The sequence below is a fragment of the Thunnus albacares genome, chromosome 9 (genome assembly GCF_914725855.1).
Source record: "Thunnus albacares chromosome 9, fThuAlb1.1, whole genome shotgun sequence".
NCBI lineage: Eukaryota > Metazoa > Chordata > Actinopteri > Scombriformes > Scombridae > Thunnus > Thunnus albacares.
The window spans coordinates 14,449,859-14,472,659 of record NC_058114.1 but is presented as its reverse complement, the minus strand read 5'-3'; the positions used below and the strand labels follow the sequence as shown (position 1 = coordinate 14,472,659).

The 22,801-nt window shown below is 40.2% G+C and overlaps 1 protein-coding gene across 9 annotated transcripts in view; it reads right to left on the bottom strand.

The window, feature by feature from the left end:
* ptprsa (protein tyrosine phosphatase receptor type Sa) overlaps positions 1 to 22,801 on the bottom strand; it is a 256,970-nt gene that overhangs the window by 92,074 nt on the left and 142,095 nt on the right. For 5 of the 9 annotated variants that reach the window (XM_044362157.1, XM_044362156.1, XM_044362162.1 and 2 more), the window contains 3 exons: positions 11,058 to 11,246; positions 8,704 to 8,712; positions 3,648 to 3,665 (listed from right to left, as the gene is read on the bottom strand). In XM_044362157.1, coding sequence (XP_044218092.1) covers positions 3,648 to 3,665; positions 8,704 to 8,712; positions 11,058 to 11,246 — 216 coding nt within the window. The remainder of the gene's footprint in view (positions 1 to 3,647; positions 3,666 to 8,703; positions 8,713 to 11,057; positions 11,247 to 22,801) is intronic. The other 4 variants (XM_044362159.1, XM_044362161.1, XM_044362164.1 and 1 more) reach the window with 1 other exon arrangement.

Below are 22,801 nucleotides of genomic sequence, written 5' to 3'. Positions count from 1 at the left end.
CATTTAGAGTGGCTACTTTGTGGCCAATATATCTAAGTTTCATCAATTTCTAGCCAGAATTTTGCAAGGATTTAGACTGCTCTTGAAGGCAGGGCTACCTACATATCTATCCAATGGTAGGGGAAACAGTTATTTTACTGGATTTAAACTAAAAGATTCCCTTTAGGGCTTTTAATTTCCTTTCAGCAACGTTACAGCAGCAGGAAATGTCATATCAGACAATATCTCATTTTTAATAAAACACCAACATTGACAAACCCATATATATATATAACCAGTTTTAGAGGGAGAATAAAGAATGGGAAAAATCAGAAACTAAGATATAGAAAAAAAATGAAAAAGGCAGTAAGGTATGGAAAGATTCTCACTGATGAGAGGTGCAGAGCAAGAAAAAAAACAAAATAATCAGAGAGAGGTGTGAGGAAGAGTTGAAGAGACACACAAGCACAGAAAAACAGGAGGACTGATGAGGGGACAGAGGGGAAAAAGAAGCGAGGAGGGGCCGGCATGGATGATTAATTTCAGAAAGTGCCTGAAGCCGTGGTCTGCCCACCCCTGTCGCTGTTTTGTAGCAGCTTTGCCATGTGTACCCCCCCAGTCCCACTTGTGTAATTCAATTAGTGTGCTCCAGCGGGCCTTGATTGATTTCTTTAGGCGATCAACAAAATGGCTGGCCAAGTCTCACTCTTTCTTTCCCTCCCTCTTGCTCCTACCACAGGCCAGTCAGGCCTGCCTGTGGCACGCTGTTCTTTTCACCATTTTATCTCTCTGTTTCAGTTCATGCCTCTTATTAGTCCCTCATTTCTCATCTTCTCTCCTGTCATTTCCACTCTATCCCCTCATCCAAACACAGCTCACTAAAACTCTCCTACAGTGTAATCAAAACCCACCTACTACCATACTCACAAATGCACACAATAAACACAAATGATAACCTGTCAAGTACATGAATTCAACTCACTGAGATTTGGAATAAGTATTAATTAGCTTTAGTAAAAATATTTTGATCCTGTATCATAAAACGCCACAATTGCATAATTTGAGATACACTTTAAAAGTTAAACACCATGTTTGTATATTCATACATCATATATAAATACTATAAACCAAGTAGAATTACACTTCCCTGGTTGGCACATTTCAAAGTTTTGCAGCAGTTTGTTAAAAAAACATGGGTTTTCCACACAAACGTCCACCACAACTCTGCTATTTTTGTTGATAGTTGAATATGGAGGGTGACAACAGGTGGAAAGTTACAGATTTCAGTTTTGATCCTGCAGCTTTAAGAATCACACAAAAGAGAAGATAGCCCATTTGACCACACGGCAGCTAAGTCAGGACCTGCCGTTCTCTCTCCTTCTGTCTGTATCCTGGCTGTCACTCGGGCACGCTCTGCCACCACCCCAAGGTCATTATACTGTGATCGCACCAGCATGGGGCCCCACGTGTGATGCCATTGTTGTCAGCGCCCATCTGGTGGCTTGTAACGCTCCCATGAAATCAGTAATGACGCAGGTAGGGAGTCCAACTACCTTCCTACCTATTGCTTACCTCTTGGCCAGCACCTGTGCAGCTTTGTATGGCAGTAAAATTTATGCACATTTTACATTTTGGGAATTGGCTTACACAAAGTGACGTACAATGACTTAGCAGAAGGACGAGCAGTGTCTTTCCTAAAAACCAAATCAAATTTTCTGGCCTAGGAAGGACAGGCTTAAAGTAGATGGAAGGACAAAATGGAGAAATTTTGTGGACATGTGTTTTCATCTTTGCAAACAGACCATTTTTGTCCTTCTAACTGCATGTTTACATTCTGTGCTCTCCAGTCATGGCAGACAGTGCAAAATGTTCAAAAGTGTGGGCACTTCACTAAATTTAATGAAAATGTAGCTAGTTATATGTAAAGGGGGTAACACCAGCAACCTCATGAAACACTTACAAATACAACATTCTATAAATCTGAAGCAGTGCAGTGTGTTTGACTGCTTTAACAAAGCAGCTGCTGCGCCTACGTCCTCAGTGCAGCCTCCCAGCTCCGTTGTCTCAACCTCGTCAAGTCAAAGTAAAACTTGTTATTGTTATAGAAATAAGTGGTGTGGTGCGGTTATTATCTCAGGACACAGTTAGTATCGGTTTTAAGCACTTCTAATTTATGTTCCTGAATAATTACATAGATGTCAGTCAAGCAGCAGCCACAGCTTCGTCCCTTATTATGTATACGGGAAACATTTTAACTTCTTATTTCTGCAAAAAAGTGATAATAAAATAACTGTTGAATCTTTTCACATCTTTTCATGTCATGTGTTTATTTTTTGCATCAAATGGAGAGTAGTATCAATAAGATCTTAACGATACCCATCTCTATTAGAGATTCCTGTTACGTATGGCTTGTACTGTATGTAATGGCTGAGGATGGAGGACCTTAATCTTACAGTTGGAGCTCTATTGTCAAAATGTAGCTGTTCCAAACTGTTGTAAAACCAAAAGCATTTATCCCATCCCCTTGAATACAGGGGACATTCAGTACATGGCAAACTGAGATATTCACTTACCTGCTCAGCCTGTGAAATAAAAGCATTGTGCAACAAAACACTGAATCACAACAATGAATCAACTGGGGGAGAATGCTTCAGCGGCAAAGCCTGGTGGATAATTACAAGTGAAAGTTAAATTGTCCAGGGAAATGAATAAATGAGGGGAAAGAAATAATTATTTGAATAAAGCTTTCGTGTAATTCATGGAGTCACACTGCTTTAACTCCCTTTTTTCCGCCTTGATATCCTCACGATCATCCTCTGACATTAGAAAAGCTGTTTTTGGTATGGTCAAAGGGTGTAACTCCTGCCGTTTTTGACAGGGTGGCCATTTCACTCAGCAGCCTCCTTAATTTTGTCTTTGAAAGGTGCTCTGTCGTAGAGTAACAGGAAGGGAGGGAAGTAAATCAAATGTAATTTATGCTTCCTCATCAACATACCATGAGTATCTCTAGCCTCTAGTGGTGAACAGAAGGATGAGGAGGATATCAAAGCAGAGAAGGAGAGGGAAGAAAGGGGGTTGCTATGATTGTGTTTACAGTATTCATTAGCCTGGCCTTATCAACAAATAAGACCATCACCCCCCACCCTCCCCTCTCAATTACCCATCACCAATCACCAGCCCCATGTCCATGTCCAAACAATTTAAATGTCAGAGGTACAAAGCAAACAAACCGCCTTGTAATAACTCTCCCCATCCCTCCCCTCGGTTCCACCCTTCCTAGTCCTGTACCATAACCAGCTGGCAACACAATTAGAATTGCTAGGTAGTTTCCTGACACTGATGATGTGGAGGAGGTAGGAAGACACAAACACAGAACGCCCACAGAGGTGGAGGAGCTGCACATCAATGACGCCATGGGACATGGGAGTTTGAAACACATGATCAGGCTAACAAACAGTATGTACGGAGCACACAGAACACAAACACAGATGACATATAAATATTAGTGAAGAGAAAAGGTTTGTAATTTCTTAAAAAGGAAAAGATCCTGGATATTCATCTTATTTAGTCAGCTGGGTGGAGGAACGAGTGGTTATGTCTGGTTATGTGTCAGTTTAAGTTTGTTTTTTTTAAAAATCTTTTTTAATTGTGATGGTTAAACATCTTACCTCGAATCGGGGTACCCTCTGGAGGAGACACAAAAATGAAGACACAACATCAGTTTAGTTAAAGGTTAATGTTAGTAATAGTTAGGAAGAGTTATTTGGGTTGGAAGGTGGATAACTGGAACTAAATTATAAAACCATTAGGTAATCTCTTATAGGGCTTTAAGAGATGGGGCTTTTTTCATATAGGAAAAAACAATACCTCACATTGCTGGTATCACAAAGGAATAGGGAGCTTTATATGGCTGGCACAGTCCATCTTCTTATTGTTTTTTTTTCTTTTTTCTCCTTCCATGCCTTAGACATATTAAGAGAGGATACAATGCTTCATCGGCAGAGCTTAAGAAGCTTGAGGTCTTGGCATGTGTTTTATCATGGCTGCAACTCTGGGTGATAAGGAAGAGATAGAGAGATTTGACCTCAAGTTGACATGGATTGCTCCAGTGGCATAAGCCTTTTCCCAGCCAATTGACCTTGAATTAGAGGTCAGTAAAGCAGTTAGGGTTGCTACCATTCTATACCGGGTATCTACATTATAAACTTGCTGGGGGCTGAATGGAGTCTCCACTGAACTAGAATTTCAGACTGTACCTTCAGGCAACTGCAAGTTAAATCACACAGATTGAAGTTCTTATTTACACTACAAGTCATAAACCTGCTTAACTGTGGCAGATAGACTCTTCACCCCAAGCTTCATCCCTCCTCCTCGGTCATTCAATCTCCTAGCTCTTTCCAATGTTTCATTTCACTGTAAGTTGTGTATTTCCTTATTCTTTGTTTATTGTGGGTCTGTATTGTGTTACATGCCTGACTGCAAGCCAAATGTCCCATTAGGAACAATAAAATACTGAGCTTATCCAGTCAGTCGCTGGTGGGCTTTTTAAAATGTAGCCCGAATTGTTGCTGCAATGTAAAACGTATCCCTTGTAGGCAGAGCTTTGGTATGGGTAGGGGAGCCAGCTTAACTCCAACCCCCTCTCTGCCAAGCATTAAACTGTCCTTCCGCTCTTGGCTTTTTATCTCCGACATTGTTTTCTAACTTTTTCTTGACTCCTTTTTCTTTTTCTTATTTAATCTGTTCCTTCATTCTTCTCTTTCTTTAACTCTATGTCTGATGTCCTGTGTGTATTTCAGTCTTTTCTCTCAGTTCCATTCTCTTCCCTTTCTGTAAGTGTCTCCCTGTCTAAATCTAAGGATGACTCATTACAACGTGCCCTTAACCATCCCTTGACAGTGCCAGCAGGGTGGTGCTAGCCCAGAGGAGGTGCCACCTACAATTGAAGGCTTGCAGACACAAAGCTGAGGGTCAAGGGTACCTACTGACCATTTTGCTTAACACTACAGGCCTGGACCCTGTGTTTGTGTGTATGCATTTGTGCATGTTGCATAGAACAAGATATGCCAAACCTCCTATCAACTAGCTGAACGAATAAAGCAACAATACTTCTAATGGTCAAAAAATAAAATAAAATCAAGAAACATGGTGTTTAAAATGTAAAGTGATACTGGCAATTTCTGTATCATATACAGTACATTAAGGGGTGTGGGTGGCTAGGTACGGGGAAGAAATCTTCAATACCTTCTGGTCAGATTGCTGTTGCAGCTCTGCATACAGAGGCATCCTTTGTGATACCAGCAGGTAGGAGGCAATCACTGAGTTTGAAGTTCTGCCTGGTTTGCAATGCACCTAGGTGGATTAATTTTCTTGCTTTAGAGTTGCTGTGCACTATGTTACTGCACTGTGCTTTTGCATAAATCTTAAAAATATGTCAATGAATATGTTCATACTCTGAAAGGGTGCATTTGTTGCTGTTAACCATAATGTAATTTAAAATGATTACATTTATAATTAGATTTATTGCTACAAATATCCACAGTGTCTGATAAAAGTAAAAATGTCTTTCAGAGTCAGATCAGATCATTCCTAAGAAACATTTTAGATATATAAAATGTCCTTTATTTTTGACTATTTGCAGGATTTTTGTATTCTATAAATCCACCCAAAAGGATTGTCATTATTTAGTATCCATAAACAGTGCACTATATGCATAGCTTTGCCACGGTGATAGTTTAGAATAATTGAAAAACCAGACAAAACAACAGTGACATTTTAATCATTTCTGCAACCATTTTAGAGATCACATAATCATGGGTAATCACAAGACAAAGGACAATAGGGCTCTGGGAAGGTTACATTGTTACGGAGTTAGAGTTTGATTAGAGGCTGCAGGAAGCTGTTGGTTTAATTTGCTTTAGCTGATATGAAATTTTAGTTGGGAGTTAAGGGGTTATTCGTTAAAGGTTGGGTGAGGTGAAGGTCAAAGTTAGGTTGAGGTTAGGATAAGGTTAAGGTTAATAAAGCAGGTTTGTAACGGGGAAGGCCATCACCTGTGGACCTTAATAAAAACTTGTGACAAAAGAGGGACTGCAAAAGAGGGGAGATTAATAAGAAGGGTGAGGGATTAATAGATAGAGGTGGTTCAGTTCAAAGGCATTGGTTCCCAAAGAAAAATCTACAAAAAAAATGAGAAGGAAAAGAGGGGTCTAGGTCATTGGAACTTATGATTTCTTAATAATAAATAAAACCTAACCAAGGATCTGACCAGGTAGCTGAGTCTGCAGTAGCCAGCCAGTATTCAATTACTGTACAATAGCAAATCCACCTGTATTATGGGCACACAACCTAATGGCCATAAGCTCTACTTCTAAGCTTTGGTCAGCCAGGGGTTGATCAGCTTATAGTGACAATGACCTAAATATACCTCAACAGGCCACTGACCTCCTCGCATTATTAAATGCGACATTATTTGCTCCACAGACCACCCCAGCTGTTTTGTTAAACAACCCTCTGAATATATTAAAAAATATTATTGAAGGATGTCGTCTGGCCAGAGGCAATCTGGCCAGAGATGTTGCCCATCTGCGTGTGAGGCGGATGAGGTTGCGTGATTGGCTGAGTGTCAAAGTCTGACCACCCTCCAGAGTGAGTCTGGCTGACCTTCTCATCCTGGTGGTGTCGCAGCAGGTCTCAGAGCAAACCTGGCTGTTGTTGCCATATCCGCAGAGGTCCTAGCCACTCCCTGCAGAGCAGCTTTGATGCCAACAAATGTGAGCAATTTCTTGCACATTTAAGATTAAGTGCAATTGAACTCATGCATGATTCACATTGGAATGTGCATAAATCTGTGTGTAAAGGAGCCAGCCAATGTCAGGTCATGATTTTACACCTTTGTATGTATAAAGAAAGACCTTACTCTTTATGAATATGCACTCCTCCCGGTCCTCTCACTGTCTCTCTGGCCTCTGGTTAATCTGTTCTGGCTGACAAGGCCAGCGAGGGCCTGGGGTCTGCAGCCACAGGGACTTGGGGAGAAATGTCAGGCTCCCTCCACACCTCTAGAGGAGCTCCTCAGGGGACCCTCACACAAATATCACTGCCCCGCCAGCACAGCATGGTCTGGCACATAAGGAACCAGTCAGCCAGCTAGTCAGCAAACAAGAACTGGATATACTTCCAGTATATATATTCAAATTTATTATCATAATGTCTTTTGTTTTAGGTCGGAATAATTCAGACCAATAAATGTATTTCATCATCATGCAGAGTGAGGTCACATAAGATAGGTACGGGATTCATTTGCAGGAGCTGGAGGCTGAGTATGTTTTTGAACTCATGTTTGCCAACCATTTTCCCTTTCTCCTCCCCTTCTCTTCCCAGAACTGAGTTACCCCCAGAGGCTTAAGAGTGTGTCTGCAGCAAAAGAGCAAACAGGTAACCCTCAGAAATTGCCAACAGCAATCTGATCAACTGTAGAATCAGAAAATTACCCACTGCCAAAACTTTTACATTTCTTCTGCTTTAGGATTTTTTGAAGTGTATTTATCATTAAAACAAAAACCCTAAACAAACACTAAATACTTAAACGTAGAGACCCAAGATGGCTACTCAAAGTGCTGAGGACATAAGAAGATGGCAGCCGAGGGGGCTTGAGAGCACAGGCCTTTTTCTCATCAGCATAAATCCTGCCTGGCTGCTGAATGAGCTTTCCAGCAAAAGGGCTACAGCAAAAAAGAAAGCCCCTAAAGCTAACATTACCTGACGAGAGCCTTGGTATTGAAACAAGGGAAAGCAATGTCCTTTTCTGCCCTCCTACATAAACATATAGTTTGAACTGTAAGTAAAATATACCCAGCTTAAAGTGGCTGGGTATATTTTTGCAAGTAGTTCAAAAAGTCAGGAGGAGTATAAAATGTGGCCAAATCTAATGATTACTTAAGCCCTCACCCTTCAACATGGGCAATAGGGCCTTAGCTGGAGATATGTAAGCCAGCGGGGATGTGGGCCAATCTGGCAGAAGAAGAAAATGCTCTCCTGAGAAAATATTTGGCCAAGACCAGAGGTTCGACCCAGCCCAAGTGTGGGATTGGAGGATTTGGCCATACAGCACTCCTGCAGTGGCCTTCACCTGGAAAGAACTCAAGATTCTTTCAGCCCCTATCAGCACTTGCTGCATTTTCCAAGGGTATTTTTGGACCTCAAAGTTGTTATTGTGAAAACTGAGGTTCAACTGTTTGCATCTGAGTATGAAAAAAACAGCCAGTCACATGTATCTGTGGAGCAACGTGTTTGCTATATATCTTACCAGAAGCCTAAAAATACTGTAGGCTATGACTGCACAGGAATAATTGTCTTGGATTCAAACAGAGTCCAATTATTTCCTCAAATCCTGCTGTCTTGCAACACAGCAGAGAGAAAGAACTTGACGTGACAGGGGGCATCATCGGTCTCAAATCTGGATAATATGGTCAGGGAAAGTAAATAAGGCAACAGCTACTTCCAAAGTAACCTTGCATAAGGTACTTGAGACCCGTGAAAGTAGATACAGTTGGCATCAGTAGTAGTATGGGTGAAAAAACACAAAAGTTAAGGGTAAATAGAAAGAGAACATAGGGAATGAGTGGCAAATGAGGAAGAGGGTGAGGGAAGAGCAAGGGATGCATGCATTTTGGAAAGTAGTTTAAATATGCCATCTGCTTCAAGGAAAGTGAGTGGGCTTACCAAAGGTTTCTGAAAATCCCAAACAAAAAAGGAAAGTAAATAGAAAAAAGAACAACATAGTTCATTTTAGGTTAAGGTTGTAAGTGACTGCCACCCAAGAAATAAAGAAACTATGTTTAGTTGGGTTTTGTGTAACACAGTATTTGAGCAGTTCTCATTACCATGAGTTAGTGTGGAAAATGTAGTGCTTTTTCAGGTCACAAATAAAACCTCTTGTTGAACATAAATTCTATTTACAATTTATAATTCTAATTAGAGGTGTGTTTTGTAAAATTTAAAAAAATCTATTTTTGGTGTCAATTGTAAAATCTAACAGACTTAGTCTGATTTTCCAGTTGTATTTTATATGTTTTTCTTAAGTTTTAACTTGTGTTATGGGACACAGCCAAATGGAATGTGTTGAAGACTCTGCGATGTGCACTGAAACACATCTGAGTTTCAGACACAAATACAGACAAAACACACAGAGAGAGAACAAAACAGTAGTCTGTTTTCATTCATTCACTTAGACAAGACACACACAAAGGCAATTGAAGAAGTCATGAAACACGCAAGATGATACAGAGGTTAGACAAGAGACAGGAAGCTGAATTCCTTTAACCATCATCTTCAGTGGCTCAAAGCAATGTTGACAAGTTTACCAGGTAAACCAAATTTTAGAGCAGAGCTGACCCTATATATAACCTAAAAGATGGTGGAGCTTACTATGGTAAAACTGTAATATTGTGACAATCTAATTATGATTTACATGTCAGGAGGTGCATTGAATCTGAACAGTTAAAAGTACCCTGTGGAGTTTTTTTTTTTTTTTTACTACTAGTAGCTCTATGGAGCATTGCTTTTACAAGTGGGTCCCTATTTTGTCTGAATCATGCCCATGTATGAAACATGTTTTACACTATTCAACTGATAGACACTTGGTAATGTAGTAATGCCACATCAAAGGTAGTGATGAGGAAAACTACTAGCAAGCAAACATGGATGTAAACACTGCACAATTCAAAATATTCAAGAAACCTGCTTTGCTTATGTTTCATGAGGAAGGCAGTTGCACTCAACATGTTTTTAGACCTCAAGGACAAAATGTGTTTTGGTGAGAAACACTGAATGTAAACAACCTTTGTTTCCAAGAAAACACCACAGGGCACCTTTAAGTTGGAAGGCCTAAATTGTTTAGGAGATGGCTAGCTGTGCAAAAAAATCAGCATGAAGGTGAAAACATTAACATTAGCGCTCTCCCATATGGGGGCTCTTTGTCCTCAAACTAAAGTCAAATGCACTGACTGACAGCCTTCTCCAAATCACCTCAGGACAACATAATATCCCCAGAGGAGCTCAGGCCACTTTTACACAAAAACAGAGTTCTTAGTAAGTTGTACAACATCATCCAAGCAGTCACACATATATTGACAGAAGCTTTTGGTTTGAGCATTTAAAAGTCAAAGGTCTACCTCAAGACTGGAGTGCATCAGTAAGTTAAAGATGAAGTATATCTAAAATTAAAAGCATTTTAGGGAGCTGTGGGCTTTCTGTATGTGGCAAGGCATAAATAATGAGATGACAAATTGATTCTTTTGAGTGTACAGCTCATGAGGGCCACAACTGGGGCAGGAACTCAATGGAAATAGACTCTTTATTTAGTGGCGTCTACCCTGATTTACGTTTGCAGCAACAAATCAAATAGGAGTTATTGAATTTTTCGAATGGTGACAAATCATCGACCTAAAATATCTACCCCTTATTGCCCGGGGCCACTCCAGGGTCTGCACTTAATTAGCTATATAATTAGACTTTGCTTTATGGGCCTCTCAGTGGGGTTTAATCAATGGGAACAAGACAACATATCTACCACTGAGTTTTATCAGTAGAATGTGGACCTTGCCCTCATTGTCTACTATGACACACTTCTGGGATGTTGTGAATAATTTGACCTCATTTACTGATGTTACACTCTCAAACGTTACTTGTCATTTTCAACCCATCTCGTGCATGATGATCTGTGGTTATAACAACGTGGTCATAGCACTATGGCTTTAACCCTTAACCTCAATACTATCATATGTCTCTCAAGTCTCCACCTGAAAGTGATAAGTTCTTTAAGTGAGTGATATGTCCATTACTATACAATTTTTTTTGGTAATGAACACATCATAAGATGTGTTCCCAAGCTGGAGATATGAATCTGATGAAAACCTCCCAGTGTTCTCAATCAAACTTCTCACAACCATTTGGGAACAAAGAAAGCGCTGCTGCCACATTAGTTGAAAAACACAAAAGACAACCATGTTAACTATTCTCATGTGGTTAAGTTAACAAAAGGAAAAATGGCAGCAATATGCATAAGCTTTCCTTACCTGAGCGTAGCTGTTTGATTCGCCCATTACTCGCACTGGGGTCAATGGGCAGGAAGTCTTTATACCAGGTGATTTCTGGGTCAGGGTTGCCACTGGCGGCACAGAGCATTGTAGCTGTTCGAGTGCGCTCCACAACTTTGAGTTGAGGCCCCATGTCAATGTTAGGGAAGCCTGGTGGGAGTAGGTCCTCTGTGGAAAGAAGAGGAAAAGAGAAGGTAAGTGATATTTGAAGTTGTTACTTTTCATGTTTAAGCATATTTTTTTCCAATTTTGGTACTCAGTAACATTTAGTGATAACACATTAGTAATTTAACCAAACTAAAACAGAATACATTTATGTATTTCAGGGCCTGCTTAGCATCAGAGATTTAAAAAGAAAAAACAAAATTTACAAGTACATCAGACGAATCCATTTAAAATCTCACAATATCTTGTCTTTTTCACACACTCGTTAGGAAGAGGATCTATGTACATTATTTTGCTGCCACATGTAGGATTCGGCTGGGTGTGACATTTCTGAACAACTGCTAACTGTGTTCTGTGTAACTTCTGTCTTGAATAAAAGTGCTACAGAAATAAAATGCAACCGTAGCAATAACATACCATTGAATATACCTATGAAATGTCAAATTTATTATTAATTTAAATACTGGCCAATGGAAAACATAATAGAGAACTTACATACAGTGTTCATGGCAAATACCAAATTTATGTCAGAAGGTAACTGTGTGCAATATAATATTATGTGTACCTAATAATAATAATTTTCCAAGGATTAATACAGGTTAATAGACTAGAATAGTGACTTTGCTATTACAAACCTTGAAAATCTTACAATCTCATTCCCAAGTCCCCACAAAGATGTAAAATTTAGCAGGTTGTCCACTAAGTCTAATGATGCATATAAACATTACACATTTTGCTTTATCTCAGAAAATGTTGTAATCCAATTTACCCTTGACCACTGAGACAAATGCACATTGGGAATATGAGTAGACAAATAGCCTAAGCATCATGCTTTCCTTCACCCTCTCTTTCTCAGAAAATGAGCCGGCATTCTAAGAGTTAGATAAACCATCCTTTAACAGGGTGCTCACAGACTGCATTCCCACTGTCAACTAACTTGTCCGTTAAGAACCATGTGTCTTGTTTAACTGTCCTTACAGAAGACACTGGCCCCTAGAGTGTATTTTCAGTATAACAAGTGGTAAATACATGGCTTTAAATGCTAATAGAAGATTGGAGGGGGAGCCAATAGAGTGAAAAGTAATACCAAAAGAAAATGCCTGGTAATCTTGGTGATTTTTCCATCCAGTCTCCCCACATTCAGTGAGATAAATGACACTCAAGTAAATTTGAGGTTTCACAGAGCTAAGCAAAAGCACCACTTGGTTAGGACACACTGTGACCCCCAATATATCAGTCTTGATAGAGGTGTAACGGAACATAGTTGATTCGTGATCCGTAGATATCGCCCCCCCACGGTTCGGCACACATGTGAAATGCAGATATGTGGCTTAGGTTTCATTCTAGTATTAATTGTGCAAGAGTTGTTAAGGGTGAGATTTAAACCTCTTTGGCAGTTATTACTGCTGTTCATTCAAGAACCATCACACTAGCCAGCACTTGTATTATTTTTTTACAAAGACTGTGTTACCCTTGCAGCTAATAATCATGCATGATTGAGCAATCATTTCACTGTTAAGAGGTGACAGTGTAGTGCACTCTATGGTCATTGTTCTCCTTATGCAGACTCCCTGCTCTTTTGGGGCAATTAGTCCCATGGGTCAAAACGCCTGGCCTCTACCCTGACTGGAGCCAGAGCAGTGACTCATTCTTAGATGATGGGAGCCGAGGGGGAAGTACCCAGCGCAGTAATATGCATCAGAAGCCCAAGGCCACATTGCAACTCAGAGATGATTGACTGACTAAGATGCTGGCCAGTGGCATGGCAGAGGTCACTGTTCATCTGGAGAGCCAATGACCTCATGTCCACTCTGCAGAAATCATGGTGGTGTCGTCAACACCCAGGGAGCACTACACTGAGGAAAATTAGGACAGTAAGTTGAGTCAATTTTAGAAACTCTAAAAGCACTGTTGTTCTGTCTGCCTTTAATGGACAGAAAGGGAGAACTATTCTATATTACATTTTCTGATGAATACAAATAAAACTGTATGAGATCCAGATGGATTAAAGTGATAATTATTTAAAAATCTTCATTGTTGGCTGATGTTGTCTCATTTAAAGTCATGCCAGTTAAGCAATTCAATTTAAAAGGATGGCTACAAGACAGGGAGAATTTCAGGATGATGCATATTATTGATTGTAAAAATCAGAACTTCCTTCTCATTAGTGACACTTGCTGCCTTTAAGTGAGCTGCAGTCAACATCCTGTTGCTTGTGAGCGAGCAGCAGCACAAGAGTATTGCAGGTGATGTCTTTTTCCTTGCTTACACTTCTCATAATTATATAAAAGATCACTAATGCTGTGTTTTGCTCTGTGTTTCAGCAAAGCATCTCTCATTCCAAATCAGTCAGTCCTTCCTGAGTCCTTCATATAGAAATCACTCCACAGGCTGTTACAGACAACCGAGAAAGTCGGGGAAGATCTCATTTTTAAAATTCCGTTTCAACCCGATCACTCATTGGCAATAAAAAACGATAAATACATGTAAATTGGTTCACAATTCTCATATATAGAACATTTAATGTAGATTACTTAATGCATTTGCCCTAAACGTTTTTTTATTCTTTAGTCACCAAGATGGATAAAGACAAGACCACAAAACTGTGTGTTGTTTTATGCATTGAGATTATGCACTGGATCTGTGTGGACAGGAGGGGCGGTGAGTTCATATGTATTCACATTCAGAAATATTGAATCTTGGAAAAACTAGAGGGTCTCAAAACTGAGTCCAGACAGGTTACCTATAACTAAGGCTGACATCAGCAGACCACGATGAATATTTCAGTGCTAGGTTCAAGGAAGAACAGGCATTTACACTGTTTTAGGCTCCATGCTGTATCCTCTCCATTGATTATTAATGATCACCCCTGTATAATCTTTTTTTTACCAAGTTCCCCTGAAGCTTGGGAAAGCAATGGCAAGTCTACACTTCACTTAAGAAACTTCAGGACAAGACAGAGCAATATGTTCTCACAAACTCCTTCTTCTGTGTGTCATCAATGATCTATGTAAAACATGCCATAAAAGGTGCTGCACTCTCTTACCCCTCTAGCTAGCGCTGCCTGTTGGAGAAGGATATCTGGTAAGGGTAGGTCTGGCCTGCTCTCTGGATGTTACATCTGATATATTTGATGTTGCTGAGGCCTATCTGTGCTTCCCATCACATTAACTCTGCCTTCACGGTGTAAAAACAGAGGCCTGCACAGACTACAGTAATGAAGCTGAAAACATACACTGAGTAAGTGGATTTGAGACTGATGAAATTAGGCAAGTGACAGAAGGAATCTGCCTGAAGGAGCAAGGGAGGGCAGAAAAAGCTGGGTGAACAAACAAACCAACCAAAACAGCAGTAAACAAGGAGCAGGGATGGCAGATTTATGGGGAGATTATGCTATCGTTACAGCTGCTCTGACCTGATACAGTACCGGCAGCCTTTCCTGAATAAATGGCATGTATGCTGGTTACTTACATCCCCAGGAATGGAGTCTGATAGCATCTTTCCCCCTGAAGCTTACAGGCTCTGTCAATAAAGGCGGCCATGCAAAAATAAATAGATCACTCATCGAGGGAGTGTTACTTCAGGGTTAGCCAGCCTGACTGTGAAGGGGAGAAGGCAACCAATGACATGGGTTGATAGTATCCTAGAATTCCCAAATGGCCAGTCCCCGATAATAGCATAGCAATTGCATTTCTATGATGTGTACTGGCTCTTCTCTGTGATGACAGATCTTCACAGGCTAAATAGAATCAATTTGAGTACACTATTTGTCAATGACAACGTCACTGTTTATATTGCCGAGAGCAGCCTTTGTCACTTAGGCCAATAATAATCATACTACAGAGCTATGAGACCACATACTACATTTACACACTGAATTGTGCCAAGGATTTTCTAAATACAATTTCACTTTAGATTTTTTTTTGTTGCACATCGCACACACACACATTCATTCACATTCAATTTTCTTTATTACTGTGCAAATGCTACCACTAAAATGGGAACAAAGAAAAAACAACAAAACTATATAATTTAACCTTATCTGATTATCATCTTCCTGATTTGAAGAATATCAAAACAACCCTCGCCCATTAGGTAAAAAACAACAAAACTACTACACATGTACATTGGTTTCAACCGGCGCTTAAAGAGAACCTTAATCTTCCCAGCATGCAACCTGCCTTGTTTGTTGGTCCACCTTATTTTCTTAAGTGCTACAAAAGGCTTTTTGATGCATCCCATTGATCTGAAAATCGGTCCATGCTTGTCTATTTGTTGGCATATGCTGATGTCTGGCATCTGGGCAGCTCAGCTTGGCCGTCTCTGCTGTTGTGATGTATAGTACTTAAGCAGCAATGACAAATGCCTTGCAAAGACACCACTGAGACCATTCTGCAGTTAATCCAATGAAAAAAATAAAAAAAACATTAATCTGTTAAAAAAAAATGTCATCAACAATGACAAATGTATATTATTTGACATAATATGTATATACTTTTCAAACTATTCAACAGGATCTGAACAGGCTTCAAAGATCACAATTTGCTCATATATTTATTTGAAAAGGCTTTCAAGTCATGTAATAGGTAGAACAGTGACGTTTTTGAGGGTTACTGTGATGACAAGCAGTACATTTAATGTCCAATCCATTCAACAGCTGGCTTGATGACTCCAATGCTAAGCCTCCTACGGGCTGCAGTTGACCTTATTTTTGTCATTCTCTTTGGCTTTTTTTGTGTTGGCTTGAGTGCCATCATTATCCATAATTGTCTTTAATTTCGCTTCACCATTTAATATCATTACACAAGTGACAGGTGCAAAGCCTTTAATCAGCCTCTGGTTAGCTTAGCCACTGCCCGGCTGTTAATCTGCCGACTCATGCCTGCTGTCGCATTGTGCTTTCTATCATGCTAAGTGTGGCCCTCTTAAAAGGTCCGTCCTTTAGACTCATTTAACTCTCCTGACTAATCCCATTTTCAGTGATTCACATCTCTTTTTAACTAATATAAGTCTGGTAGAGACATAACTGTACCAAAGTCTTACAGCTTTATACAAAAGGGGTTTGTGATTATATACCATTTGGTGGGCATTTTCACTGTTTCCAGAGTTGCAAAAACATACAGTATACTGATGAATGAGTAGTCCTGGGGAAAAGTATAACCTTGGAACTCCTACTACTAAGCTATACCCACTATATAGCAACGTAATTACATAGTATTCACCATCTGTTGCACATACAATATGATACTGTGTTATCAAATGTACTTTACCGCACTATGAATAGTACGTCCAACCTATGCTATACTCAATGAGCACTTAACCCTTGCATCTGACAGTTCCAGTGCCTCTCTCTACCCTCTGACCTACACAAAGATTAGTACCAGTCACTTTCATAATGCTGGTAACATTTACCCAATTAGCTATATAGTATTACATATGACACTTAACCATAGTGTGTTAAGTGTTCTGCTCTGCCAAGTACACTACACAAGGAACTGAACCACTAACTGTGGCAGTGTGAGCACTAGTCAGAATGTTATACTGAATAAGTATCTTTATATTATCATATTTCACATGCTATCCATTTTTATCTGGTGTCAACATTTCTGACACAGTGCCTTCAGTGCTGCTTGCTCTGAGCCACAAATTATCTCACAGAGTGGAAAGAGATAGGCGAGGTAGAGAGAAAGAGAGAGAGGTAAAAACCCGACTGGCTGGGACTGAAGCAAATGCCGTGGGGTGCTCTGCCGTCCCCCGCACCTATTACTCATATTATTATTTTCACTTACTGAAATGATTTAATTTCATCAGCAGCATAATCAGGTTAACTGATTACCCAGCGCTACAGCATAGAGACACAGGCTTTAAGCAGATCTGTGCATTAATACCACAGAGGGACTGCCAGGAGAGAGACAGAGAGAGAGAGAGCGAGAGAGAGAGGAGGGGGGGAGGAGGAGGAGCAAGAGAGAGAGAGAGAGAAAGGGAGGTTAAGATTAGCAGCTATAGATAGATACAGAAAGAGAGAAAGAGAGAGAGGGAGAGAGAATGATAAACATAGTTGAAGATGATGAAGAATACCGATGGCACGCTCTCTTTCATGCACTTAAATGTGATCTGAATAAATAGATGTTTAACTAATGGGCAGACCCAGCAGCTCGCACTCCGGACAATCGAGTTTCATTTGCTCTGCATCTACAGCACGGCAAAAAATGTTCACATCAAACAGACCAGAGACAAGACAAGAGTGCCTGATTTGAGAGGGACTGTGTGAAGTACAGCTGGGGTACACTTGGGGTATTTTGGGAAGTCTATTTTTTGAAATGTAAGTGGGCATGAATGGTCTACACATGTATTTAATAATCAATAAAATGTTTGATATGTTGACTCACTTTGGAATCACTTTTCCCGTAATTTCTTCTCACGTCAGAACAAAATGTGTCTATTAGAAGTTGGTTAAGTGCCCTGTTATGACTGAGTCTACGCCAATGTGGAACAAATATGTGATTCTAAATGGTTCTCATTCCAGTGACTGTAGGCTTGAGTGCTAAAAATAAAGTAAACATTTCCTCCTGACTCAGAGTGCTTTTTGTTGAGAAAGAGGTATATCTGTTTTTTTTCTTGTGAGCTTGGTTATGCTGTGAAGTGAAGCAGATAAACGCCACCAGCTATTGAAAAGAATGTGTGTACTTTATTCCAACCAAACAGTTCCCCCGCCTGTTTCCCTTGGCAGCTTTCTTGTCTGTGTTTGACGGTTGGTAATTTGTGATGATGGTATACAACCAAATCAAATGGAAGCTGAAGAAATTTTTGTTATTTCCCTATCTTCTATGCATCTTTCCATGACATTCTCTGAATTGTATGACCAATGGGATCCATGTTGAATTGCTTGAGAGATATACAAAGGAATATAGGGGAACAGTGACACAGAGAGATTCCAGGGACAGAGAAGAATAGCAACACAGGGGAAATCTAATCACAGTGTCTCTGGCCCCAGCACCGATAGCCCTCTCCGGATAGCCATCTCAGCTGAATAATGGTTATTATACAGCCAGCACTCAACCTCTACCCCACTGCTCTGTTCCCGGAAAGACGTTTGATGTCCCATTGGTATTCTCCACATCTAGCACATCTAGTCACCAAGGGCAACATTTACATCCAAATTTCCAAAATACAACCCGAGAGAAACAGTCTAAAAGACCAGATGAGAGAGAGAGAAAAAAAAAAAGGGAAAAGTGAGGGACATTGAAAGGCAGAGAAAGCAAGAGAGAAAGAACTTTGCTGCATTCTTTATTGCTCTGCAAAATTAGTTTGTTGGGTCAGATTTCTGGCCATATGAAGACTCCACAGGGTAGACCATTTATTTGCTTTTCTTTTCTTGGTGTTTTATATAAATTTACAGAGGCATGCAGTTTACTTTTGAATTTAAGGTAAGTGTTGTTTAACCTTTTAGCTATCTTGGGCTGAGAAAGAATAATAAAAATGTAGGTTATTTTTGTATGTCCTGTACGTGTGTTTTTACTTTTGTATGTACTGTATGTGTGCTGTATATATAGTTAACATGAACGTCCTGTAAGGCGGAGGTCACAGGATTGATGGCCACAGCAGCTGGGTGTTAGGTTAAGTAGTCCTTGAGTCATGCTGTTTATCTACACATTGTAAGTGGCTCAATTGGTAAAATGCTAAAATGGAAATGTGTGAGAGTGGCAAGAACTCTTGTCTGTCACACAAACGGACTGTTCTGACAGTTCCGACCGTTGGCGGCTTGCAAACACTTTCCACGCCACCTCCAATTCTGAACACAGCCCATATTAGGCCATGTTCATAAAGCCATCATCACCACTGAGCTAAACAGCAAGTAGACAGCTTGTTTGCCAAAGAAAGAGAACGATAGCAGCCAAGAGGGGGGATATTTTGGAGAACAAATGGCAGCAACCACCACAGGTAGCAGCTACGGCCACAGTTTTGTCAAATGTGAAAGCCAAAAGAATCAAGGAAGTGAAGAATTGATGGCAAATTCCAGGAAAAAAAACAAGTAAAGAGAAACCAATGTACAGATAGCAATCAGCAGGAAACATTTTTTTTACCCTAAGCCTAAGCAGGGTAATAGTATTTAGCACAGGGCATGATTTCCAGTCCATTATGGGCACAGAAGGGAACTATTTTGAGAACACAAGGCTTTCAAATGTCTGCTTACTTATCAAAGTAGATTAGAAAGATAGTGATCACATGGAAAGGCTTCAGAATAATACCTAATGTGAGTAGTGATGTGTCCTTTTTGTGCTATTTTGATCAGAGCCAAATTTTGATTGAATCAAGTTACATTGTGTTAAGAAGAGCGGGAAGATTTGCATTATTTGAATACATGACTTTCATTACAACTCATGAATGAAACAAAGCCGCACTGAAAGTTAAAGCACATGCTGTCATTCATCTAACGTAGAAAAACGCGAGACGGATTTTCATCATTCTTCTGTCACAGTGATTCTTATTGCTTTACCTAAGCACATGTTTCTCAGCTGATTGAAAGGCTTTCTGACAAGTCTCTCCATAATAAGGTTCAACCACATAGGCTGACATGTCATCTTTGCTCTACCTACAGTGTGACTTTAAACGCTGGAAGCCAGGGTCCAGTCTTCGAAAGAAAAATGTACAATAGAAGCTGTTTCCCCTGATGTGGTGAGCCACCATGATAGACACAGCACAGACAAGAGAGAGGAGTAATTGTCTAGGACAGCTCCAACAATCCCCTGCCTGCGAGGAGAAGAGGTGGAGTGAAAAAAAAAACATAAAAGGGAAAAAAATTCTGTTTATCCGTCTCAGCCTGTGGAAGTATATTGAGCTCTCTCTTCCTCTCTCTCTCTCTCTCTCTCTCTCCCCCTCTCTCTCACTCTGTCTCTCTGTCTTGTCAGGCTCCTGAGGCGTCTGGGGTAAGACAGGCGAACTCCAGGGGAGACAGGAGATGAGGCTGGGGCCATTAAAGGAAGTGCCTCACCGTAGAGAAACGTCAACCAGTCAGGTCAGGTTTAGTGGTGGGTGGTTTTGAGTATGCGTGTGTGTTTCTGTAAAAGTGTGTATGCATGTGTTTGGGAGGGTGGGACTGTGTGGGAGCACAGTGGGCACCTTGAAAGCTGACGTCAGTTTACCATACAGTGTGGGTGGCAATGCTACTATACAGCTTTTCAAAATGTGGACTTCATCTGTTGTTTAATTGTTAGAGAGTTGTAAAGGATGTAATGTATACAATCTCTTTCAGTTGCAAAGAACAGCTATGGTTTACTCACCTAAAGTACGACCTTCAGCGTAGGTATATTGGTACATGCTATGAGTATGAATGGTCCCTTTCATGCATGCACTTTATTGTCCTAACAATTCAACATTTCATGAAAATTGCTCTGAAAATTTGTCTACAACAGAACTAGTAACATAAATAAGCATTGAGAAATGTTTACATGCACACATGCTTATGGTACAATATATACAAATATGGAAGGAAAACTTTGCCGATTTTCAACCAGCACTGTATCATTACAATGTGGGTAGTATATGCAAATGAACAATGTTTAACTTCATGTTGCCGGTACTCAGACCTCCCCGCTCATTTGCCGACAAAAGATCGACAACAATGCTGAGAGAGAGGCGCTGCAGCCGGGGAGTCTGCTGCAGCATGACTGCTGCGGATTGATGAAGAGAGTGGAGACAGACTTTCCTTTAATGAATCTACTGTGAACTGACCAGTGTCTAGTTGCATAAGCAAATCTTTAAAGACTGTGCAGTACGTGACAAAAAAGTTTTGTTGTTTTGGATACTGTCAGTCGCTGTAACTAGGCAGCATAATTTTATGTCATACTTAATCAATGATGACATTGATGAGAGCGCAGCATGCCCAATAAATTTGGCAATCAAGTTTGAGTCATAAACAGTCATTCAACTGCAACATAAGTTTAAAATTCATAGTTTGAACAGCCAGTGTGATAACTGAGAATACTCCTCCAGGAGACTTAAATTCCAAAAACCACTGCTTTTCACAGATATTTGCTGTGTTATAGGTTCAATGTGTTAACAGGGCTTATGTGTGTGGGAGCGTCTGGACTCCCGACTTGCGGAGCAAAGGCCTTTCTAAGCAGGCCAAGCAACCAGGGGCCAAATCAACAAGGGAATGAGCGGGCTGAGCTGCTACACTGTGCCATTCCTGCCTAAGCAACTAATCTGACCAAACAAATACCAGAAATTAAAAACAAAGACTGAAATTGATCGAGGTCAACCCTTATAAAGGATGTTCCAATTGCTTAAATGTGTCTCAGATGAGACAAGGTGTGAAGAGAGAAGAGGCTCCTAGAGGGGCTTGGATGTATAAAGAAAAGCCACTGTATGTAGAAGTTTTTTTGCAACACTGTTTCAGTCAGAATGTCTTTAAAACCAACGGCAGCTCTATAGTTATTAATATTCATTCATAAAATTTGAATATTACATTTATGTAGAATCTAAATCATTGAATGAATCAGCAAAACACTTTATGTTTTCTTCTTAAGCCATGTTATTATTATCCCTTTAATATCAGCATGAGGCTGAAAAACACCTCAGACCTACTGTAGTCTTTCACCAATTAATTAGGCTATAGATTTTATTTAGAACATTTATAAATGTTTTTATCGCTCCTTCACTTCCGTTCTGATCTGTCAGTAATGAACATACTTTAATTGTCCATTTGTCTTATTTCTATCAGTCACATTCTGTGATGGTCAGACTCCACAGTAGGTCCATAATCAGTAGTACTTTCCTTTTAAACTGTTACTGTCACTTAATTACTTTACAGGTTTGACAGTTGAGATGTGCAGCATGAGTAAATGCCATCTCCTCAAAATTATGCTGGAGTGATCATGTCCCGTTTAGTGAATTAAATTTCTCCGCCCTCACGTCTCTTCCCTGCATCTACCCTCTTGCATCCATGCTGTGAGGAGCTATTGACGAGGAGGAGCATCCTCGGAAGAAGAGACATGAGTGAGGGAAGCTAGGAGCCATGTTATCAAAATGGAAAGTAATTGCAAAAGGAATTGGGGAAGGTGGGTGGGTGGGGCTGGGATGGGAGGTCATTGTCTTGGTGGGCCATTAGCTTAGTGCAATTAAGCCACTAATGACAGGTTTGGAGGCACCTTGAGTGAATAGAACAACATGAATATGTGATGGCTGGAATAAAGCAGAGAGCCAGTCAAATGACTGCCTGTTAATTGCTGTATTACTGTGAGATGTGGAGGTGGCAAACAGACATGGCAAAAGGGGTCACAGAGGATGTGGATCTTCACCAGGGCGAGAACGGTTGGAGTGTTGGATAAATAAGTAACTTAAAAAGATGACAAGACCAAAAGGTTGTGGGTAGAATATTGATAAGCTGAGAAACAAGCAGAAATGTTAGGAGGAAAATTTGACAACAGAAGACCTCAGCTGTAATTTCACCATCATTTCCTGCTGTAAAGCATGAAAGCATTCGATAGAGAAATTGGTAAGTGGTCAAACTTTCTTGTCTGAAAGTGAAAGCAACAAAAATGAACAGGAAAAACAAT